The 21,098-nt window shown below is 45.7% G+C and overlaps 1 protein-coding gene across 1 annotated transcript; it reads right to left on the bottom strand.

Annotated features, from left to right (window-relative positions):
- Positions 1-224: 224 nt before the first annotated feature.
- Positions 225-5,778, bottom strand: THUMPD3 (THUMP domain containing 3). The gene is made up of 9 exons (XM_068408480.1): positions 5,479-5,778; positions 5,009-5,086; positions 3,971-4,504; positions 3,366-3,496; positions 2,849-2,918; positions 2,357-2,472; positions 2,065-2,175; positions 1,694-1,817; positions 225-1,429 (listed from the first exon to the last, which is right to left on the bottom strand). The coding sequence occupies exons 1-9, from the start codon at positions 5,731-5,733 to the stop codon at positions 1,298-1,300; spliced, it is 1,551 nt and encodes a 516-aa protein (XP_068264581.1). The 5' UTR covers positions 5,734-5,778; the 3' UTR covers positions 225-1,297.
- Positions 5,779-21,098: the final 15,320 nt, after the last annotated feature.

Genomic DNA, 21,098 nt, shown 5'->3' with positions numbered 1-21,098 from the left:
CAGGTTAACTTGTAGTGTTCACTAGGGCAGGAGTACTCAGACAGCCACCTCACACAACTGTGTGCATCACCTCGACACCGTCAGAGAAACCACGCGGCGTGGGAAAGAATTAAACAGACGCTGCTGGCACCATTTCATCCAGAAAGACAACTGTGTAGTGAATAAAGGGCTGCATTACCCTCTACTGGACACAGACCAGAAAAAGAATACAATTAAGACTCATCTCCTATGCAAAACTTCTAAAACTTTAATACTTGTTAATTCACCTCTAAACACTTACTCAGCATGAATACACCTCAATGAAAATGGCAAACTGGTAACTAGTGTTTTCATCCTCTGATGAGTGAAGAGTAAGAGGCTTGAGAAATCACAGGACATTTACAGAAGAAAAAAAATATTTGCAACTTCAAGTTATTCAACAGGTTAATACATTTTTGTAATTATTGTGGCATAACTACAGCAGTTAAATCACCTAATAAATTTAAACGTATTGCCCCCTTGATGTGTCTGCTGTGGACACTGAAAACATGAACTTTTAAATATAATTGCTAAAAGTATCTCTGCTCTCAAATAGTAACTACAGGCAGTTTGCTAAGGCTCTGTTTTGTGTCACCCCCCTCACCCATGGCAGTGGTACATTAAAATATGGATTAGACATTTACTAATAATTAGCACTAAGCTGAGGTAACAAGTAAGAAAAACAGTGGTATCAGTGTTTACTAATTGGCACTTGCTTATCAGACCTAAAACACAGGTACTGGTTTATTATCTTAGCTTACATCTGGGCAATGTTATAAATTAGAAAACTTCCATTTGGAAAAATCCTACATTAAAGAGATACTACCTCTAAACCCTTCAAGGTGTCAGTCTTAGTAGTCCTGTTAGTCGTTTTAAGATACATGTACGATTTCTACAGTTTGGGAAATAAATTCACTGTTACCTCCAAAGCTGCCTCAACATGTTTTCTACTATAAGCAGAGGAAATAAACAGTTAACTGAAAAACACAACAGACACGGTAGAGAAGACTCAGGCAAATGAGCGCATTACTCATTCCACTAGTGAATTTCAGTTTGGGTGGCAAGGAGGAAAGAGGTGATTTAAATAACAAGGTTTCATAACACAGCACAACTGGTAGCTCCCAAGTTGATCCCTGGTTTAGTATTCCTGTTACACAACTTCCACATAGGTTGTTTGGTTTTTTCTTACACAGGGACAGACCTACGCTCTCAGGTGTCTGCTTTACCAGACTGCTATTCCACAAGTTCTGGAGGTGTCCCTTGTTTTCTTCCCGCCAGGTTACCAGAATGATCTCTTCTCTTCTGCTCTTTCCCAGGTGCGTCTCAGAAGATACACTGCAGCATGAAGTCCCCCTACGTTCACCCACACAGTCTGACCTTTGCGCCAGATGTGTCCCAGTCGTGACAAGGCCTGCAATCCAAAAAGACGGCTAAGGAGCGGTGGTGGCTTCAAGACAAGGTAATAAGGGTAAATTTGCTTTAGAAATTATTTTTGATTACTCTAAATCACATCTGATGGCAACGTCAAATGACCCTTCAGGTCCAAAACTCTGTTTAAATGCTACCAATTATCGCTCTAAAAATAGATCATCTTCTGTAAGGAAGTCAGCTTACCATTTTTTTCTCATTATATTTTCACGTGTAAATAGGTTTGATTTCCTCTCACACAACATACCTTGGCAAAGCATTTCTTGTCCTGCGTAAGCAGCACAGCCCTGCCTGTCCCTGGTGTGCAGATCCGGCCCATCTCCATGAGGCAGGCTGGGTAGAGATCCCAGTTCTTCTTCTTTGACCCTATCCTGCAAAATACATTAAGATCCATTTTGTGAGCACTGAAAAATAGTTAACTGTTGTTGGTCTTTCAGACCGGGATTAGCTCATTCAGGACCACATTTACTATTAATTTCAACTGCATTTTTGGTACAGAGTACATCAATACTCCTTAATTAGGCCCAGTTCAGTAACTGGAGAGAACCCTAACCCTGGACACGTGAGCCCATGCAGCAGCAGCAGTTAAGTGCAGCAACTTTAGCAGTGACTCCTCACCTCTTTCCAAAGGGCATGTCTGTCACAATGATGTCCACAGAGCCCGTCCGCAAAGGCAGGTTGCAAATATCCCACTGCATGATGTCTAAGGGTATGCCCAGGGACGTGCCGCTGCAAGTGCAAAGATGTGTATCTCAGATATTGTTCACTGGGAATACTTTTAAATGGAGCAGGTACACAATGTTAGCAAAAGAATAAATAGGAAATGTAAGATAGTCAAATGCATTGATGCAGAATGGATTTCTTTACATACGATCCTACAGGCAAAGAGGATCAGTTGTCCTCTTCTCACCTTTCCTTACTCTCGTTTTTCTTGAGTAAAGAACAGATGTTGTTTGCTGTTCTCTTTACAGCCTGTGGGTTGTTATCACCAGCAATATGGTAGCAGCTAGGCCATTCTGTAGCTCCCTGGGGGAAATATTGATAATATGCAACATTAGCATCAACACTGCTTAATTTAAAACAAAACAAACAGAAGAATTACTCTATAACTACAACAAAGCAACTGAAGTGGGTATCAATGACTTTGAACTTCTGTAACAGGTATCTGTTACAGGTATTATGCACCTTAAAAGTTCAAAATACTTTTGGATTGAGTTTCTTCCTGCTACAGCTTTGGGAAGGAAAATGGGGTAATTTACAAAAGGTGTATTTGTATTTCTTGAAGAGCTGGTGAGATAATTTTGGAGTTGGCTATCCAGCTATTACCAAGAAAACTTGCAGGTATCATTCAGTTGCAGACACTGTCAAGTTTCATTAAGTTAAAAAAGAAAGGAAGAATCACCTCTATTGGTATTGCACCTGTGCCACACATGGGATCAACTATGATATCTGTTGGCTGTGGGTCACAGAGTCTGAGGAACAGAAAAAAGATATGGTGAGAAAAGTCTTAAAAACGTGAATTTCTGTAAGGAAGGAAAACTGAACTATTTTAATCACTGATTCTACCCTTTTAACAAAACAACTTCTATGTGATTGTTTTTTCCATTTGTTAATTAGCATTTTATAAGCACCAATACAGTGAAATACTGTGAAGAATGTGATGCAGTATTTTGAATATTGGCTAATGGATCACAGCAAATGTCTACTAAGCTGGAAAACACCTGCTGTTAATTACAAAGCACACTGTTTCAGCAACTATGCTTTTTTCTTTTTTTTTTTTTTTTTCCTTTTTTCTTTCTTTTTTAAGAAGTAACAGAAATGGCTTTTGAGGAAGCACTGGGGGGGAATAAAGGATCTAATTTCCGAAACAAAATGACTCGTTAACTGAGAATAATATGCTGCTATGCAATTGCACTGACCTAAGCATGCCATAAGCGAGAGTTGAACGAAGAGTTGTGGGTCCAAAATGTGTAATATTCCTTCTGTGAAGGCTCTCTTCAGTTAATGCAATGCCCACGACGACTTCATTATTGTGAATATTCAGAAGAACCTAAAGAAAAAAATTGAACTAAATCTCAGGAGTAACAGAAGTTTTCCATAGCACACCTAGTGAGTATTTATGAGAATCTTAGATGGTAATTAAAAAAAAAACATGAAATAGGTATAAAAGAGCATTCTTGGGCACCACGTGTAATGGCACCAACAGACAAAACTCAGGAGAGCATTCACACGCTTTCCCATTCACACAGAATCTTTTACACAAGACTTCAAAAAAGTGCTATAATCATTATGCTGACTTTTAAAAAGTTTTGTTTTGCAAGTAGAGAGGAGTAGCAAAAGCACTAGGCACGTGGTGGGATCTGAGGACGCACGTAACCTGCCAGTGAAATGAATGCCCCTGAGGCGGCCGTGATTTCAGCATCACCAATTTCTAGTTCCAGAGTCACGTTTTGAGGGCATTTTGGAGATCTCTAAGCATCAGCATCACGAACTAAGAAGTTATTTCCAAGGCACACCACTATACCTCCACATCAAAGTTAGTCATGTCAGCTTTCCACTGGAAGTGCTCCTGCACGGCTCCACCGAAGTCTCTCGCAGCCTCGTTTGACGTGAAGCTGTGCTTGTCTCCTGCTCGATTGCACGTCACACGGAACTTCAGCACCTTCGCCTCTCCTTCACCCTTCTCACCCTCACCAGCCTTGGTCTCGCTCCCAGAACCCGCCTGCAATTCGGCTTTAGCATCTGAGTGTTCATTATCCTCCTCCTCCTCCCCGTTTTGGGAGGCCTCTCCTTGTGTCTTTTCTGCGTCCTGGCTGCCAGCGGGTTCTGCCCCTGCAGCGTTTTGGGCACAGTCCTCCCGATTACTAGCGTCTTTTTGATCCGTTCCTTCCTCTTCTCCACCGTCATTCAGCTTCTCTTTGCTTGCAGTACTCTGCAGATTATGTTTTTTGCGTTTTGTCTTTTTCTTTTTCAAGCTGTTGTTCAGCTCCCAAACTTTCAACGGATCGGTCCAAGGCAGTTTTTTAACCAAATCTTCCAAATCCTTTAGAGCATCTTCCTTTAAAAGACAAAAAAGTTGTGCTTTGAATTCATTCCCTCCTTTAAAGCTATCCTTGTTTTAAGACTCTCAAATTAGTTTCCTAAACATGGAAACTACTACACATTTAAGGAAAGCTGACAGCTTTTTGTGCAATTTTTGCCATAACTAAACTGAACTGCACTTTAAGTCCCAGAACCCACAGTATTTCATCATTTATCTTGTCAAATAAACAGCTAACACTAAATTAAGAGACTGAAGTGATGCTTTAGTGTCCTATGTCTAAGTGTGACCTACGAGCTGGTATCAGCTCTCACCCTATATTTTGCCTACGCAACACATACAGCTGAAGAAATAATGTTAGATGACACGACTGCGCTTCCATTTTATGAGCCAGCAAAGAGGAACCGGGATAATATCACAAATAAAATAAAACCCCCTTGTTCATGGAACAGAATACTTTATGAAACTAGTCTTAAGTTAAAAAAAAACCACTCCAGAACTGATTGAAAAATGAGAACTCACCTTGTTTTCTTTAAATTGATAGTCTTTGAACTCCTGAACAACAACAAATAGATTATCCACTGACCTTAGACGATGGACCTAGAAGAAATAAGAAACCACGGTGGCACGTTACTAACCGTGTGTGTCTAGGGGATTGTGTTTATTGCAATCAGAATTTTGTCAGCTCACATCTAGACCACGCGTTCTGTGTATCTGGGGTTATCACCACGTGCAGGGCCCGAAGGCAGGCTGCTTTGCACGGGTTTACACTCTCCGTCTCTCACTTCGCCCACCCTCGCACAGCTCTGGGCGCAGCTCTTAAACCAAGGCCGCCAAAGCAGAACTTTGCACCGCACCGAGCGCCCCTCAAACGAGCGCGTTTCGCTCACGACAGCCCCGCGCCCTGCCGGCCGCACTCAGCCCGGCGCCAGCCTGCCCACAGCCACCGCCGCCGGGGCAGCGGGCCGCCGGGAGCGCGGCGGGGAGCGGACCTGCGGCAGGCTCCGCGCCGGGACCTCGAAGTAGATCTTCCCGCGGTCCCTGCTGATGCCGCAGGCCGAGCCCAGCTTCTCCTGCACCTCCTCGGCCGCCGTCAGCTCGAACCCGGTGGGCACGGTGGCGCCGATAACGGCCGCGAGCTCCGCGCCCTCCTCAGCCGGGGCCGGGGCCAAGGCCGCTCCCTCCGCCGTGACCGTGGCCGTGGCCGTGGCCGTGGCTGCCCCCGCGCCGCCGTCCGCCTCCGCCATGCCGGGCCGCCGGCGGACTCCACCGCCGCGCAGAGCCGCCGCCTCCCCTCCCGCCGCCCGACCGGCGGCACCACCACGCGCCGCCGCCGCTTCCGCTTCCGGGTCGGGCGCCGCGCCCGCGCACTGGCGGCAGGGCGGCAGCGCCCCCTGCTGCCCGAGGCGGGGTGGCGGCGGCGCGGCCCGTCCGCTGGTGGCCGCGGCCTCTCCGCCGGCCGCTTGCTGCTGCCCGGGATGTTTCCAGCACTAGAACTGATTTCTAAATAAAAAACTAGCTGCTAAATGTGTTTTCAGAGACACAGAAAGGCCACACTGAACATCCTCCATGGCCACGGCTGCGTCAGTGTGACAAAGCGTGAGCTGCACGAAGCCACAGTACGCCCTATTTTCCCTCCTCCTCTCTTCTTCAGATCCCACAGTTTTTACCTTTTCCCAGCATTGGAGTTATATGTGTAACCACAACTTGTCCCTGCAGCTTGTTCTTCCGCAGTTGCAGCGTGTACTGGCAACAGCAACGTTTGTTTTCATATTCCTGTGTACGTTCTGATTCTGCTGTGACACATTTTAATGACGAGCAGGATGCTTGAAGCACTGCTCTTCCCCTGAAGCCTTCTGAAGCATCACTTTGCTTCCACATGAAAAGTCTGTGTGTGAGAGTGTGTCTCAGAGAGGGAGGGTGGGGGTTTTATTCCATCAGTTTATTTTTAACTTGTGATTCAAGTCTGAAAATATAGAATTAAAACCACGGAATTTGGGTCATAAACATACTGGAGGAAGTTTCTGTGAAATGACTTCTTTGATGAGAACTTAAAAATAAGCTGGAGAGAACCACTGGGGCACATTTGCACCTTCTTCTAAGCCACTGCGGGCACCGTGCAAGAGCTCTTCAGCGCGGTGACGGTGCCGCGGTGCGGGGTGTGATGGTGGCTGCACAACCTGTATATACCCATGCGCTGTGTCCCTGGCGAGCGCTGACACTACACCCTTCCCGCAGTATTTTCTAAGTTGTAGATAACGTTAGTGCGGTTTGCTGGCAGGCACAATGCAGAGCGTCCTGCTGACGGGCTCCGTGCCTGCAGAGCAGCGTGGGCACACCCTGCACAGCGCTGGCCAGGCAGGGAACCCAACAGGCCAGGGCCCGGGATGTGTGTGGTGCTGCTCACATCGACTTTACAGATTTTGCTTAGCTCTGTGCTGCAACAACGCCTATAGCAAGGGAGAGCTTTGTGATTCAAGTGGGATAATGAACTCGGCTTGCTGAGCTACTTTAAATAGCAGAATTTTCATCATATTTTGGTGAAGGTGTTTGCCAGACACTTAAATTAATCCCATATGTCTGGCCTATCAGCAGCAGCTCTGACCTTTCCCAGCTGGTCTCAGATTGAAAGGTGAGAGCCAGTAACCAGCCTGCTATGCTTCAGCTCTTGACACCTCTCCAAGCACTACTTGCAGAATTGTTCCTGCTAGTGGCCAGGTCCTATGGTAGCTGAAGACATCTGTTGGTCTAATACCCATGCAAGACTCTTTTTTGGAACAATACCACACTTTGCTTGCAGCTTTCCTCCTAAAAACTGGGCAGACCCAGCCGTGTAAGTGTCGGAGTGTCCTTGGCTGCCACTGAAATCGCTGTATTGAAGCCTTACAAGAATTTTGGAGCTGCTTTCAGTGGGAATGTGGTGATGCCCTGCGGTGATGGCATCTGCTCAGCACTGTATGGGACAGGAGAGCTGACCCTGGCAAAACTCAGAACGGTTTCTGTGGAATCTATTTCAGTTCTCATTCTTTGATCAACCCTCGGTTATAGACAGCTCCTGTACATTTCAAAGCCTTCTTTATGAGATAAACCAGCTTTCAACTGTGTGTTATCTCTTTCTGTAGAAGCAGATCATAGATACGTTGGTAGTTGGTGCTGCATAAATACGTAAGCTGGGACGCAGTGTCACAAATGTAGGTGGAGAAAGGAACTCTTGCCGTGCTGTTCTGTGGGAGTCGGTGCGCATTGTCGCACTGGTAGTGCCGTATGTATTTGCATTTATCCAAACAGCAAATATATTTTTTACATATAAACAATATTGGACCTGTGTTTTGGTAGGAGAGAAAAACTGACAAACTGTCTTCAAGACAAAACCAGAGTTGTGTTTTCATGTGCATTATGAACCCCTTTTCACAGAGCCAAGAAATGGAACTGGCTCCCAGCAGGAGAAACATTCAGTTAGAGCAAGAAGTTACCTGTTGGGCAGGTCTGTTGGACTCGTTTACAGGCAATGGTAGTTCCTGATGAGCTGGCAGCATCGATTTCATGGCTGGTTTAGTGCATACCTGAAGAAGAACATTGCTGACCATTTGTCTGGAAGGTTTTGTGCGCCGGGTGAATTGGGTCTGTCCGTTTGGGAGGCACGCTTCAAACAGCAGGCGGTGTCCAGAGGTACCGTGTTTGTGTTCACTCCTGCTCTTCGGGGTGAGGCCACAGAATGACAGAAATAGCAATCGTCCAACTAAAGAAAGTGTCCTGATACTATCCTGGAGTAAATTATTTGTCTCATAATATTGGCACATAACTCAAGAACATTTACAATAAACTTAATTTACTAAACCCAATAACTTATCCTATAATTAGGACTATAGGATGAATATAAAAAAGCAATAATCTGGATTTTGTATCATCCTGTGCCTCAGAATAGGTACACGGCTGTGCACAGCAGCTGTATGGTTAGTTTGCCACCGATCTGCTGCGTGACTTTGGAAGAGTCACTTAAGCATAACTTGCAAATTTGTTTTAAGAAAGCATGGTTTAGATGTCTATATGATGAATTGGGGTTTTCTTTTAATTTTTGTTACTAGCTTTCCACATGAGAAAATTCTGTGTTTCTGGCTTTTTTGGGGGTTCAGGTTTGTTTGAAGGTGTCCAGACAACTGGATGGATTCTTTCAGTTCATACCTAAATAAGGCAACTCGGGTGACAAATAATGAGATGATTCTGTGGCAGAATGGTTGAGAAAGAACCACAGCAGCAATGCCAATTAGACAGTGAGGAAGGAAAACATAAACAGATTGGAAGTGCTGACTTCAGGTAGGTTCAGGGCTCTCAAACAGTCGGCACTCTTGTCTTTCTGGGAATTACCAGATAGCTGCAAATGACTTTTTTTGTGCCCTGCAGAAGCAGCATGCTAATGAGCACTGCTAGCACTAGCACCACGCTGTTGCCTTTATTCAGTGCTAGAGTGGAAGCTGTGGAGATCTTACCTGGATTCAGTACAAGTCTGTTCTGCGTGGGTTTTTTCCTCCAACGCGGTGCTGCATGAGACCTTTTTTGTTTCTGGCAAGTCACAAATACATAACGTTTTCCAGCTGTCTCTCTGTCCTTGTACTAGTATGTCACTGCAGGACAGAGCAGGATTATCTCTTGGTTGTGGTGACAAAACATTTTAGATCCAGATTCGTGAACAGCAAAAGCACAGTTCCACACATTTTCTTGTGGATATGAAGAAAACCACACATTTATGTAAGAATGACTGGCTTTCTATATTCTGCTTATTTAGCCATAGCTTCTTTTAGAATACATACAAAAATAGTAGAGTGAATTAATTTCTGGGATAACCTCATTGGCTTCACTAGATACGTTTGAGGCTCATCTCAAGGTAATCCTGGGTTCACTGTGATAATCAAAATCAGGAGAATCTCCAGAAATAGTAGTCTTGTGCTCCATTTACATCTCTTCCTACACTCACAAAGCGTTCTCCCTCTGGTGAGCTATCTTAGATCTGCATATCAGAGATCATATCAGCTTACTGTTAATGAAAATGGACGCACTGCAGACCACCAGTGAAGCCCTGTGTGTGGGTCTTGCACGTGGACAGGAAATTACCACGCTGTCTGCGTGGCTGTTAAGAGAAATGCCAACAAAATGAATATTCCTGTACTGCTGAATGTTACTAAAAACGGGTTCCCAAGGTATTCCAGACTTGTGCAGATTTGTATAGACCATTGCTCCGTTTGGCAGTTGGAGGGGTGGTTGAAAAGCTGTAGTCACAGGTAGCTGAAGCCTGAAGCCTTATTTGAGGATGGATGAGCCAGATCCCATTATTGTTAAGTTTTCCTTTGATTTTGAATGAATATATATTTTAGAAAATTAATTCTTTGAAAAGCGCATTCAGGAAAAGAGTTGCCTGTTATTTCAGCTAATACGGATGTGGATTGTGTTTTTTGCTTCTGGCAAATGGATTGGGTTGGTCTTTTGTTCAGAGAAGAACAGGACCTGGAGAAGAAGTCTTCTCTTTGGGTGTCGTAGCTGTTTGTTTCAGCCTGGGGGGTTAAGTCTCTGCTGTTGCAGTTACCTCTCCAGTGTCAGTTCTTACCTCGTCTGGAGCTGAGGTGCTTCTCTGAGACAAAGCTGGCCTGGATTCTGGCTCTACCTCCAGACCTGGCAGGGCAAGGTGGTGTAATCCAGCCACTGGGGCCTGGGGAAAGACTTTCTTCTGCAGGAAAAGATAATTTGTCTTATGTGCCACAGGCCAGGCGGGGAATTGCAAGTGAAAACTCAGAAGTGTCTAACTGCTTTAGGGCTTGAACCATACCTCCTCTCTCTGCGTTTCCTGCTGGCTAGCTTAGGTTGAGATGGCTTTCTAGATCCCTTGTTGAGTATTTGACCACTCCCCTCCACTGCAGCACCGTGAAGGAGCTGTCTGCACACCCCTGCCTGAGCTGTGGCTCCCCCCCTCTTATGCTATTTAGATATATTTGAAAATATTATCCTCTCTGTCGCAGTCCTCCACCTTTAAAATGTCTCAAGTAGCACTCCTCTACCTCAGGGACCCCAGTCCCTGGGATCTGCACTGGAGCTGTGGCCGTGGCCGTGGCCCTTTCCTGTGCTCAGTCAGCTGCTCAGCCACAGCTCCGATAAGACTCAGCAATTATGCTAATGTAGCAGCCATCAGATGATAATTGCTCCACTTATTCATCGCTAAAGATCTGATGATAAGCAGGTGAAGAGCCCACTGAGATGAATTCAGCTTTGACAGGAGGAAGGATACTTCCTGCCTCCCTTGGAGAAAATGAGAGTAGCTGGTGACAGGACTGGATTTAATTGGATCAGGCTTGTTTTGTTGGGAATGGAAAGCAAAACAATACCAGTTAGGGAAGACATTTCAGAAATGAAATGGGGTTTGATCAGTGGTTTCAAATGTAATTTAGTAGATTTCTTCTTCTAAAAGCTGATGCCAAGCATTGTACTCTGCTTCCTAGCAGTTTTTCCTTTCTTCCTACTACAGGCAGCCCGCGTGCTCTCTCCCCATGAACCTGTGACCTGAGGAAGGATCTGAGCTGCTCTGGCTGTTGGTTGCTGGGCTCAGTCCTCAACAAGCACAAGAATTTAGAAGAACTTGGAGAAGGTGAGTTTGATTTCCAGCGCTACCAAATCCATCTCTGAGGACTTGTAACCATTGGCCTCAGAGATAATTTTCAGAAATAGAGAGTAGTTCATCTGTGGCTTCAAATTTGTTCTCTTGAAGCCATATGTGATGTCTCAAAGGGCTGTCTCCTGGCTCCAGAGGGTGCTTTTAAAAATATATATTTATGCTTTAACACCTTGAAGCTATTAAATAGGTAGTGTGAGCTCGGCTTTTCAGTGTTTCAAAGCAACAATGGACCTACACTGGTCCATTACTGATGGCAGAAACTGGCACAGCGTGCTCCTCATCAAACTGCCTAATTGGGGCTCTTGCCAGCCAGCTGGAAAGTAGGTTTTGACAGTCAGCCTAACGCTGGAAGGACGATTCAAGGCATGGGTGTAGGAGAATAGGTTCTTCCAGTTCATGTCCTGACAGAATAGATCCCTCAGCCATTTATTGAGATCCTTAGTGACACTGAGAACTGTGTGGGATGTTTTAGACAAAAATCAAATTCCTTCACTACTGAGATGAGATGTTGATATATTTTACAACTGTGTGGGTTTGGCATACTACATTAAAAACAATGTAGAATTCTTTGACCTTCACTTTTAAGCCATTTTTTGTGACTTCTGGTTGGTTCTGTAACATGAAGCTTCACTCAATAATTCCTGCATCCAGCCTGAATCTTCTGTTTGCCTATAGCATAGTTCTGAAAAAATGACCTTTACATAAAACCATCAACTGGTAGAGAATCCTTCATGTGCAAATTAAACTGCTCCCATGATTAATTATTCGTACTGCTTTTTTACAAGGAATCAGTATTTTGCAGGTCTGTTAAATACAGTGCGTGCCAGATGTTACTTTCCAAAGCTTCGGAGCAGAGTTCTTCCTTGTGTCTTGCTGGGTAGAGTCCAAGTTGTCTCCTTGAGGAGTGATTTTATATAAAAAGGAGAATGTTCCAGCCAGAAAAGCCACCCCCTGGATTTAGACTGCAGAATTCCTGATACTGGATCGGGTTATTGGCCCTGATAAGTCAGATCTTTTACCCAGAGGAACATCTGATACAGCAGAATGTTTGTTCTCATTCCCCATATGAATATATCACCAGGCCCTGACACGTGGCAGAGGCTTCTTTCTTCCAGCTCCTGCAGCTGATCAGATTACAAGTTTAAACCTGAGGTAAAACTTGATTGCTGCTTCACATCCACTAATGTTTCTCGTACTTGGGAACACCACTAGGCCAGTTTTGGAGAAGGACACTCTGGATGTTACTGGACTCTAGTTCCTTGTATTTCATGTACTTTCCATCCCTTCCTTGGCTGAGGAGAGCCTTGCTCTGCACTCAGTCATTGCTGTCAGTAATTTTCATGTAGCTGCTTGTTGGGAACAGAAAAGTTCTCTACAACAACAGCAACAGACGTGTACAGTTTGCACTGCCTGTGACACTGAGAGTCTGGAGAGTGACAGCAGTGACTCACTGGTGAGTCACTTACCTTCCCTTGTGTTTGCAAATGTGAGTGATTCATTAGACAGAACTTAGGCGTGAGTAATTGATAGTAAAGAACGGCAGGTTTCTGAGATGAAGTGGACAACGATAATACCTTCATTACTGAACAGAAGAGATCTGCTTGTCCCAGTTACTGCTGGTCAAATCGCAGCCTCTGGCTGTTTTAATGAGTGCACTCTCACAGGATATGTACATTTCTGAAGCTGAAATCTGTTTAATTCTTTTATGAGGTGAAGTTTGAAGGCTGATTCGTTCCTAACTGAGCCCAAAAGGATACTGATGCTACAAGAATATACAGCTTCTGGGAGATACCACAGATACTGATGAATGTCTTCATAGTTTGCATTTGTGTTTTACTAATACTTTTCATGTGAAGCTTTGTTTCCCTAACAGCTAATTTATTAGCGAGTAAATTGAGGCTTGCATATTAAAAGACATGCCAAATATCACTTAGGGGCCAGAACAGAATAGAATAGAATCATAAAGTCTCTTTTTTTTTTTTTCCCCAGAAAATCTATCTTATAAAGTCTTTTTAATTATTCTCTAGGATGGAATTGTACAAGATCTATAATGTATTGCAATATCAAAACAGTTCTATTAATTTACCTGCTGTTAAACTCCCTGCTACGGGGATGCAAGGATTGATAAGACTCCTAGCTGTTGTTCTAACATCTGTCATGTTAAACCATACATTCAAAAGATGTGTTAGATGCTCAGCAATCCTGCGCTCTCTGATATTTTGAGCTGAGAAAAATCGGTTTCAGCCTCTTTTCTCTAGAACCAGGCTGTTGTGTGCAAAGTGGTGCCACATTTGTGCTTTGACCTCTTTGTTTCTCTGAAGTCGTTGTAATAAGCACCTGTCACTAAAACTGCCCATATAAAAGCTGTTGTTTCAGACCTTTGTTCGTGGCTGGTCAATTGTTTCTAACTCATCATTGGTCATTTCTCTGGTAGGAAAAGCACAGCTATTTTAGTGCGTTTTGAATAGACTACACTGACATTTGAGGTGATCTGTGTATCAGGAGTTAATCAGCACCGTGTCCTGTGGGTAGCCGTGTGCGTGGCGCAGCGAGGCTCCAGGGACTTTACTGGGAAATTACAACTCGTTCAGCTGCAGAAGCTCGGCAAAAGTTTGATTGGCCTTTGTGAGAGTGACTCTGCGGAGGATTCTCTTAGCCTGCGTATAACCTGTGTGGGCATTGCAGCTGAGTACGGCTGCAAACAGTTTAGCTTAATTGTAACCTGATTTCGTCAGGTATGTCCTACATGGAAGGTTTAAATTATGGTACTGAATGGAAATCCTTCTGGTAAGAATATTTGAAGATTTGAAGATTGGCACACACTTACACACTTAAAAAACGTTTTGGGGAGGCTGGGTTTTGGGGTTTATTTTAAAAAAATCTATTAAACTGATCTACTAGTGAAAATTCATTTCTATTTTAAACATGACTGCTTTTAAGTGGGAGGTCTGCACTGCCTTTTAACATGTGAAGCGAACAGTTTGATCGCCTATTTGTACTCTATTTTGCACAAGAATGTACCTTGGGAATCACGTCCCTGTGCTTTTGGTTTCGTAGAGTAGCAGGTTTGCTCAGAAGTGGCTGTGACAGGAGTTTGTGCTGGCAGGAGGCTGGTCTGGGTGTGAGTCACTCTGAAAGGGGGTTTCCATGAATGAAATGACTGAATCTTACTTATTCTTCGTGAGGCTGTGTGACACACGGGGAGGGACGAGGTACAGCATTTGTGGTGCAAGATCTGTCCAAATTCATCCGTGCCTTTTAATGGGATATGGCAAGTGCTTAATTCAGTCCTGTGAACGATGTTCATTTTTCTAGCAGAGGTGTTTTCATCTCTAGGAGCACTGGCACGTGCAAATCAGAAATCTCATTTAGAAAGGTGCATTTCAAGAGAAAATGTCATCTGGACAGTGAGAGGTCTGAATGCTGCAGATGTATGAAACAGGGAACGTAACCAAGGTGAGGAGAGCGTGCCATGAAAAGACTTGCATTGAGTTGGTGTTCCTTTGTGCTATGAGATGGATGGATGAAAAAATTCATGTCTTTACAAATAATTTTTCAGGGTATTTGTACATGAAGGATAGTGAAAGGCTTAAATTTCTTAAAAAGAAATTATTATGTGGAAGGAATACTTGACTCCTGCACATGGAAAGACAATTGGAAGAAAGCGAGAAGCGGAAAACGGTCTGTGTGCTTCCACATCGCCAGGGAACGTGAGGCGGGAGAAGGAAGGCACGGGGGGTTCTGGGGATTCAAAATGGTGATACCTCAGGACATTTCTGTTCTACATCTAGGCACAACAAAAAGAGGAGCTGGTAAGAGGTGACTTTGTGACTGCTGCCAGGCTTCTGAACAATTCTGAAAACATTCTTAAAAAATGTTCAGTACCTTCACCCCATTTTAAAGACAGAGAGAACAGAGGAAATGACCATTTTAAATTAAAAAAAAAGTGTCTGGGGGGTGGGTTTTTTTGAAAAAGCAAGAGAGATATCACATTTTTTTTTTAAAATTTAATTTAATTTACCATGTCTTGTAGTATCACCATTTTGAACCCTCAGAACCAGATGGTTTTGGAGCCTGCCTGCATTTGTTCTGAGCTTGAACAGGTCTGTTGCAGTGGGATTCCTGCTCTCCACCATTGCTTCTGCAGCGACACGGGGACTTTGCAACCGTGCTCTCTGCTTGCGTTTTATATTAACAGCTTTGAACGACTGCTATGTAAATGCTGGTTTAAACCAATTTAAAAACCCAAAGAAAGCGTTCAGACCTTGGCTTTCTCCTCTGGAGCACTTGACAGTGAGCGGCACAGACAGGCCTTCCAAGAGCGGGGCACCCAGGACAGCTGCTGACCAACCTCCCTGGGGCGGCCGGGAGGAGGGAGGACGCCGTCCCCTCTGCGGCGCGGGCTGGGATCTGCCCGCCAGATGGGAGCTGCCCGCGAGGCTGGACAGCTCGTGGAGCACTTGAGGAAGATCCGTGACTTTTCCCCCTCCCATTCCCTCTCCGCTGGGTTTATCCTACACGCTGGCAGTTGCCACCTCGCTCTGCGGCCTGGCGCGTTGCACGTGCCTTGCCCCGGACCCTCCTCTCCCTCCCCTGCACGCCGCCTGACCTTTTCATCCATCTCCTCTGTGTTTAACAGTGGTATCGGGAAGGCGCCTGTGTGCAGCGCCGTCCCCTTCTCCTTTGGAAGTGGTGTGCGGGGAGCACCACGATGACAAACAGCCATGTGTAAACACCGCGTTTTCTGCTACTTGTTCTCTGCCAAACACAGCAGCTCCTTCAGTCCTCGGGGCTTGCACAGTTCACACGGGGACTTGCAGTTATACATGCTTCATATTTCTGTGGGTGGGCAGACCTTCCTCTCCTAGGAGGAGAAGTAATCCTGAATAACACATGTGCTTCCTGCTACACCTTCATCCTAAATCATTTTAAAAAGATGAGGGTGGAAGCACGATGGAAACTCAGATTTGATAATGGAGGTTCCGTTCCAAACCTACAGTCACCACTGGGGTCTCGTGAAGCACCGCCGATCTGTATGATTTTTTCATACATTTATGTTCTCTTTTAGGCCAGAAACAAACCCCTTGCACATTCTGGTTTACATATGAACTTTTCAGTGTTACTGCGCTGTGACGAATGTTCTTTTCAAGCAGATATCTGACTGATTACTTAACAGGTTCTACAGCGCTGCATTTTTGAGAGGCTGAGGGGAGATGCCTTCTGAGTTAGATATTGTTGAGCTCAATCTGTGAAATCAGCTGCAGGGAATCCAGACTTCCCAGCTATTTGACATTAAATTACGAAGGTATTTTAAAGTGAAACCGGGGAAGTTGTGCAACTCCACAGGGAGCAGAGTCTAGAACAAACTACAGGTTTAAATTTTCTCACTGTTCTTGTGCAATTTAGAATTTGTTTGTTCTATATCCATGACTACATAGCTGTTAGAAGCAGACTTTTTTCATCAAATGTGGCTCATATGCAATACTTGCAGTCATCACAGTAATTCCTAGTTTGTTATTCTCCTGGGCTGTGAACACCAATCCTCTGGCAAGGCCGTCTCACTTTCTAATGCTGCCCCACCAGCGTGCCTCGCCCTGTGCTTGAGGGAATCTCTTCAGCGCAAGACAGTGACTTGTCTTAGCTACAAAACAACGAAGCCAGAGAATCAAGACTTGTTATTTTGGAATTCTGAAACATGACGGATCACCAAACTCGTTTCATAGGGCCAGACAACGACCCTTTTGGAGTAATGAATCCAATTTACTGCTGATACAGGTCGTTCACCCAAATTCCTCTCTGTGAGATTTTGTTTTGAGGGGTGTAAAAATCCTTCCATATAGTTACACCCATTGGCCATGTGTGTTCATTGCTTTTGTAGTTTACCTTGGTAGCAAGCTATGCTGGTGATGTGTTAGATGTGTTTTATTTAACGTAGGTGTGATACAGTTTCCAGGGGACCAACTTTCCTGCGTTTTGGTGAAGACTGCAGTGAAAAACCACCTGCAGCGTTACACCACAGTATGTCAGATGTGGCTCCCGAATGGGAATGGCAAGTGTTGTTCAACCAGTGGTGTGTTATTTTGTGGGGTAGATCAGCGTGTGGAAGTGAACTCGAGGAAGGTGCTGGTCTTCCTGAATTTGCAGCTTTCCTTGCCTGGTGATTCCCCAGGGCTTTCACGTCGTAGGAGCCTATGGAGGTGTCAGCTGCTGTTTCTGCTCACCTGGTTCTTTTTTAACCTGGATACTCTGAACTGGAGCTGTTTTGGATGAGAGGTGGCAGTTGAGGGAACACAGAGCAACTCTTCCCCCATGTTCAAACCTGAACCACACTTACACAGCGAGCCATGTGTGGCTCAGTGGTATTTACTTCTGTGCAGAATATGTTAGAGCAAAAATCTTGGCCTGTTGATGCAGAGTTTTTGTAGCATTTTGAAAACATTAGCAGTTGAAGGGCTGCAGTGTTTTGCGTGCTGCTCTTCTGTGGCCTGGCTCAAGTTTGCTGGTTATGAAACGAGTGACATTGCTGGGTGATTTTCTCAGGAAATAGTGCTCCCTCCGCTCTGGCCCGGGTCTGTGCATACAGCATATTCTTCGTTAGGCTGCAGCAGGCTCTTGTGCCGGTGTCAGCTCAATTTCCTCCTCTTAAGTGCATGCCAAGGGCTAGGTGCCAGAAGCTGGCAAAGAAACAGCTCTGGGAAGAACCTAGACCAGGAGCGAAAGGGGACGCGGGAAGGGTGCCAAGGCTTACAGAAACAGGAGACAGCAGCTGCCAGGATGGTGGCTGAGAAGGGACCGCATCTCCCAGCACTGCAGAAGGGCAAGGAGCTGGTAATGCTAGAGACAACTTCTAGTCTTTCTGTAAATATTTCTGCATATCTGCCTGGGGAAAAAAACTAACCAAAATCCCAGACAAAACCTCCGTGAGAACACCCTGTTCCACACATACCTCTAAGTGAAAAGAGAATGAGCAGATGAGCAAATATTAGGTGAGAGGGTTGGTGGTACTGTTCAGTGACTACAGAAGGGGGCTGCTTACGCGGTCCTGAGGATGCTGGGAGATCCTGCATAGCTCGGGTCACACTGGGAACGGGAGGCTTCAGACTTGTTTGTGAAGAAGGAAGCAGGGATTGAATAGGTCCTTCAGCCTGTGACATGAAAAGAGCTACAGAAGTAGGTATATCAGTAGCTGTCTTTGAGTTATTTGAAAGAGAGTGAGTGAGCGAGTGTGAGAAAGGATGGAAAAAATAATATCCTGAGTGCAGGTAAATCAGCATCTGGTGACAAGAATGAAGCGTGCACTTATATGTACGACTTGGCTGGCATTTGATGTGTCATACAGAAAGTCAGGCTGCAAGCGTTAGAAAATCACAGGTTAGTCCTTGAACACTGTGAGGCTTCCTTTAGGATACCGAAATTACGATTGAAACGACAGCAGCTCAGGGTATTGCTCGTCTTTGACACCTGAGCCGTCACTGTGCTCTTGGATTATGCTTTTCAGGATTTGTCTCTGCAGCTTTGAGGCAGGGGAACTTAATTAAAACCGAAATGAAAGATTAATTTGTTATCGCTGCCCGCCCAGGTCCGCCTCGGCCTCGACCACGCGATCTTCTGGCCGGGCGCTGGGTCTCTCGTACAAATGGTAGTACTGGCCCTGCATCCCTGTGAGCAAGCAGGCTGTGCTGTCGTTTGTGTTGCTGTTGAGGTTGCCAGTTAGATCTGACAGCAACATTTTGCACCGGCTCTGGGCATACAGACAGCTGGCAGACCACCGCTGAATTCCTGGTTTACACGTGTTTTACTCTACTCCTCAAATTTTGGAGCTGTTGCATGCGGTGCACACCCCCGAAATGCCAGTGCTTTGGAGCAGTCACCCCATATTCTGTCCTTACCGAAGCGAGATGTGTTTTTAATGAGCACTAACTGGGTGTCACACCTCTGCAGGGCGGTGAAATTCCAGTGCAACAGGGCAGAGATCCTTCCTAGACCTGAAGCAGGTAGTTGAGGTCGCTGCCGTATTTTCTAGTAGTGAAATGAATAAAAAAGCCCATCTGGCTGTTTGAGAAGCTGAAACCCAAAATGTGTAGGCTGGGTCTCCGCTCTGCCTTTGGAGACAGCGGGCTCGGGCTTTCGCTGCGCTGTGTTTTTGGGGAGTCCTCAGTAAATGGAATTTTTCCTTTCTGAGCACTGTTTTCCTTGCTTTGGGAGGGTGGTCTTTTTCCTTAAGACTGAAGAACACAGATATGAAAAGTCCACAGTAATTTTTTTTAAATTTTCTGATATTGTTTAACCAGTAGCTTTTCTTATGCCATATACTTTTTATTATCTTGTAGCAAAATCTTTTGTCCTCTTTTCCTTCTCGAGGCATTTGGATCTAAGTACATTTAAGCATCTATGAATCTGTATACATTTAAATAACATCTAATGGATATGCCACTGTCACTATAAACCAGATTTTTCTTGCTGCAGTGATAAGGGGGAGGGTAGGAAAAGGAAATAGATCATAATGATTGGCACATGAGAAACTAGTGCCAAATCAGCGCCAACAGAAACTAGTGCCGCTTCTTCTCTGGAAAGCAGTCATGGCTATGCTATACTTAGAACATGCTGGGGCCTTCCTGATCTTGTCTGAAAGGAGGGATTCACATCACCTCATCAGCTGGCATCGCAGGAGGTCTGGGCAGCAGAGGTGTGATGCACAGCTCTGCTGGGGCAAACCCACCGCGGGAACAGACCTCTGGCGACAAATAAGCTGTTTCTCTGCCCACCTTCGTGTTTCACAGAGCGGCGAAAGCAGCACAGCCAGTCAACACATGGTGAGTTTATAAAAAGGGAAAGGAGAAACCAGCCATCGGGGTGTAACGGAGCAACAGGAGGGCTGCTATTTCTGTCGGAACTCTTCGAGCCTTCCTGACGCAGCCCCACGCAGCTGCTGCAGCTCTAGCGAACGCAGCGCTTCCTCCTCACGCAGTGCAGCTCTCCAACCAGAAGAACCTGCTCAGATACAATGGGGTTTGCTGCTGTTGTTGAAAATCCCGGCTCTCCTGGGTCTCCCTGTTGCGAAAGCTTCGCCAGCTTATCAATAGCATATCTATTACGTGACACTTGTCTCTGCTCTGAAGCTCTGCCAGCCACTGCTAGGCAGCATCTCCTCACACAGTAAATCTGCCTTGAACTGCGTTGGAACAAAAGCCTAACGTAGTGTGCAAACTACAGAGAGGGAGACAAAAGTGATAAAAATCCAATTAGATTCACTATGCACACAAATTTTCAAACCCAAAGCACGGTGACGCTGGGAATGGAGGGAAGAAAACAGAGCTTTAAAAGCAAGGCATAAAAGCAGATCGCTGTCCTTGCGTCACTTCGGGAGTCGCTTTGCATTCTGCGGGCACAGCCAGGGGAGGCCGTAGGCAGGGCTCGGGCAGACGTGCCCGCAGCTGATGACTGTGGTGGTTTAAAGCACTGCTCCATCCTTCACCAGCTGGCTGCTCCCACTGCCGTGGCAGAGCGGTGTCCCCGTGGCGGTGCGCGGCGTGGGGTCTGCGAGCCCTCGCTCCGGGCTAGTGCAGAGCCCCGTAGCTTAGCCCGAGCCGCAGTGCGGGTGAAGGTGCCAGGCTTCACAGTGACCTGCAGGAGCATCGCTGTCCTCACAGCTGAGACAGGGTCCAGTGGCCCTCGTCAGAGGGTGGTGGCACACGGCTTGGGCACGGTGACACCTTTTTGGGCGGGCACCTGCCCAAGCCCTCCTGCAGACCCAGGAAGGGCGCTTGGCCAGCTCCAGGCGTGCTGATACAGCGGATACTGGCAAAGTGCTTATGTTGCTTTATCTATTCCAGGAGGGTTTGATTTATGCTGCTACAGGAACAGCCTTTCTTCTCGACGGGAAGGTGCATCTCTACCAGCATGGCTCCACTGGGCTCAGGTTTTCCATCGGCAGGGCTGTGCCTCCAGGACCCG

The sequence above is a fragment of the Nyctibius grandis genome, chromosome 10, assembly GCF_013368605.1.
Source record: "Nyctibius grandis isolate bNycGra1 chromosome 10, bNycGra1.pri, whole genome shotgun sequence".
NCBI classification, from domain to species: domain Eukaryota; kingdom Metazoa; phylum Chordata; class Aves; order Nyctibiiformes; family Nyctibiidae; genus Nyctibius; species Nyctibius grandis.
The sequence above is the reverse complement of the archived record's forward strand: the minus strand, read 5'-3'. Positions and strand labels throughout refer to the sequence as shown.

Bases quoted from the DNA above. Each gene is read 5' to 3' on its own strand.
- THUMPD3 (XM_068408480.1), bottom strand. From the start codon at position 5,733: ATGGCGGAGGCGGACGGCGGCGCGGGGGCAGCCACGGCCACGGCCACG. The intron at 5,087-5,478 runs GTCCGCTCCCCG...TATTTCTTCTAG, and splicing joins CGGCGCGGAGCCTGCCGCAG to GTCCATCGTCTAAGGTCAGT. The intron at 2,919-3,365 runs GTCAGTGCAATT...TCTGTTCCTCAG, and splicing joins CTCGCTTATGGCATGCTTAG to ACTCTGTGACCCACAGCCAA.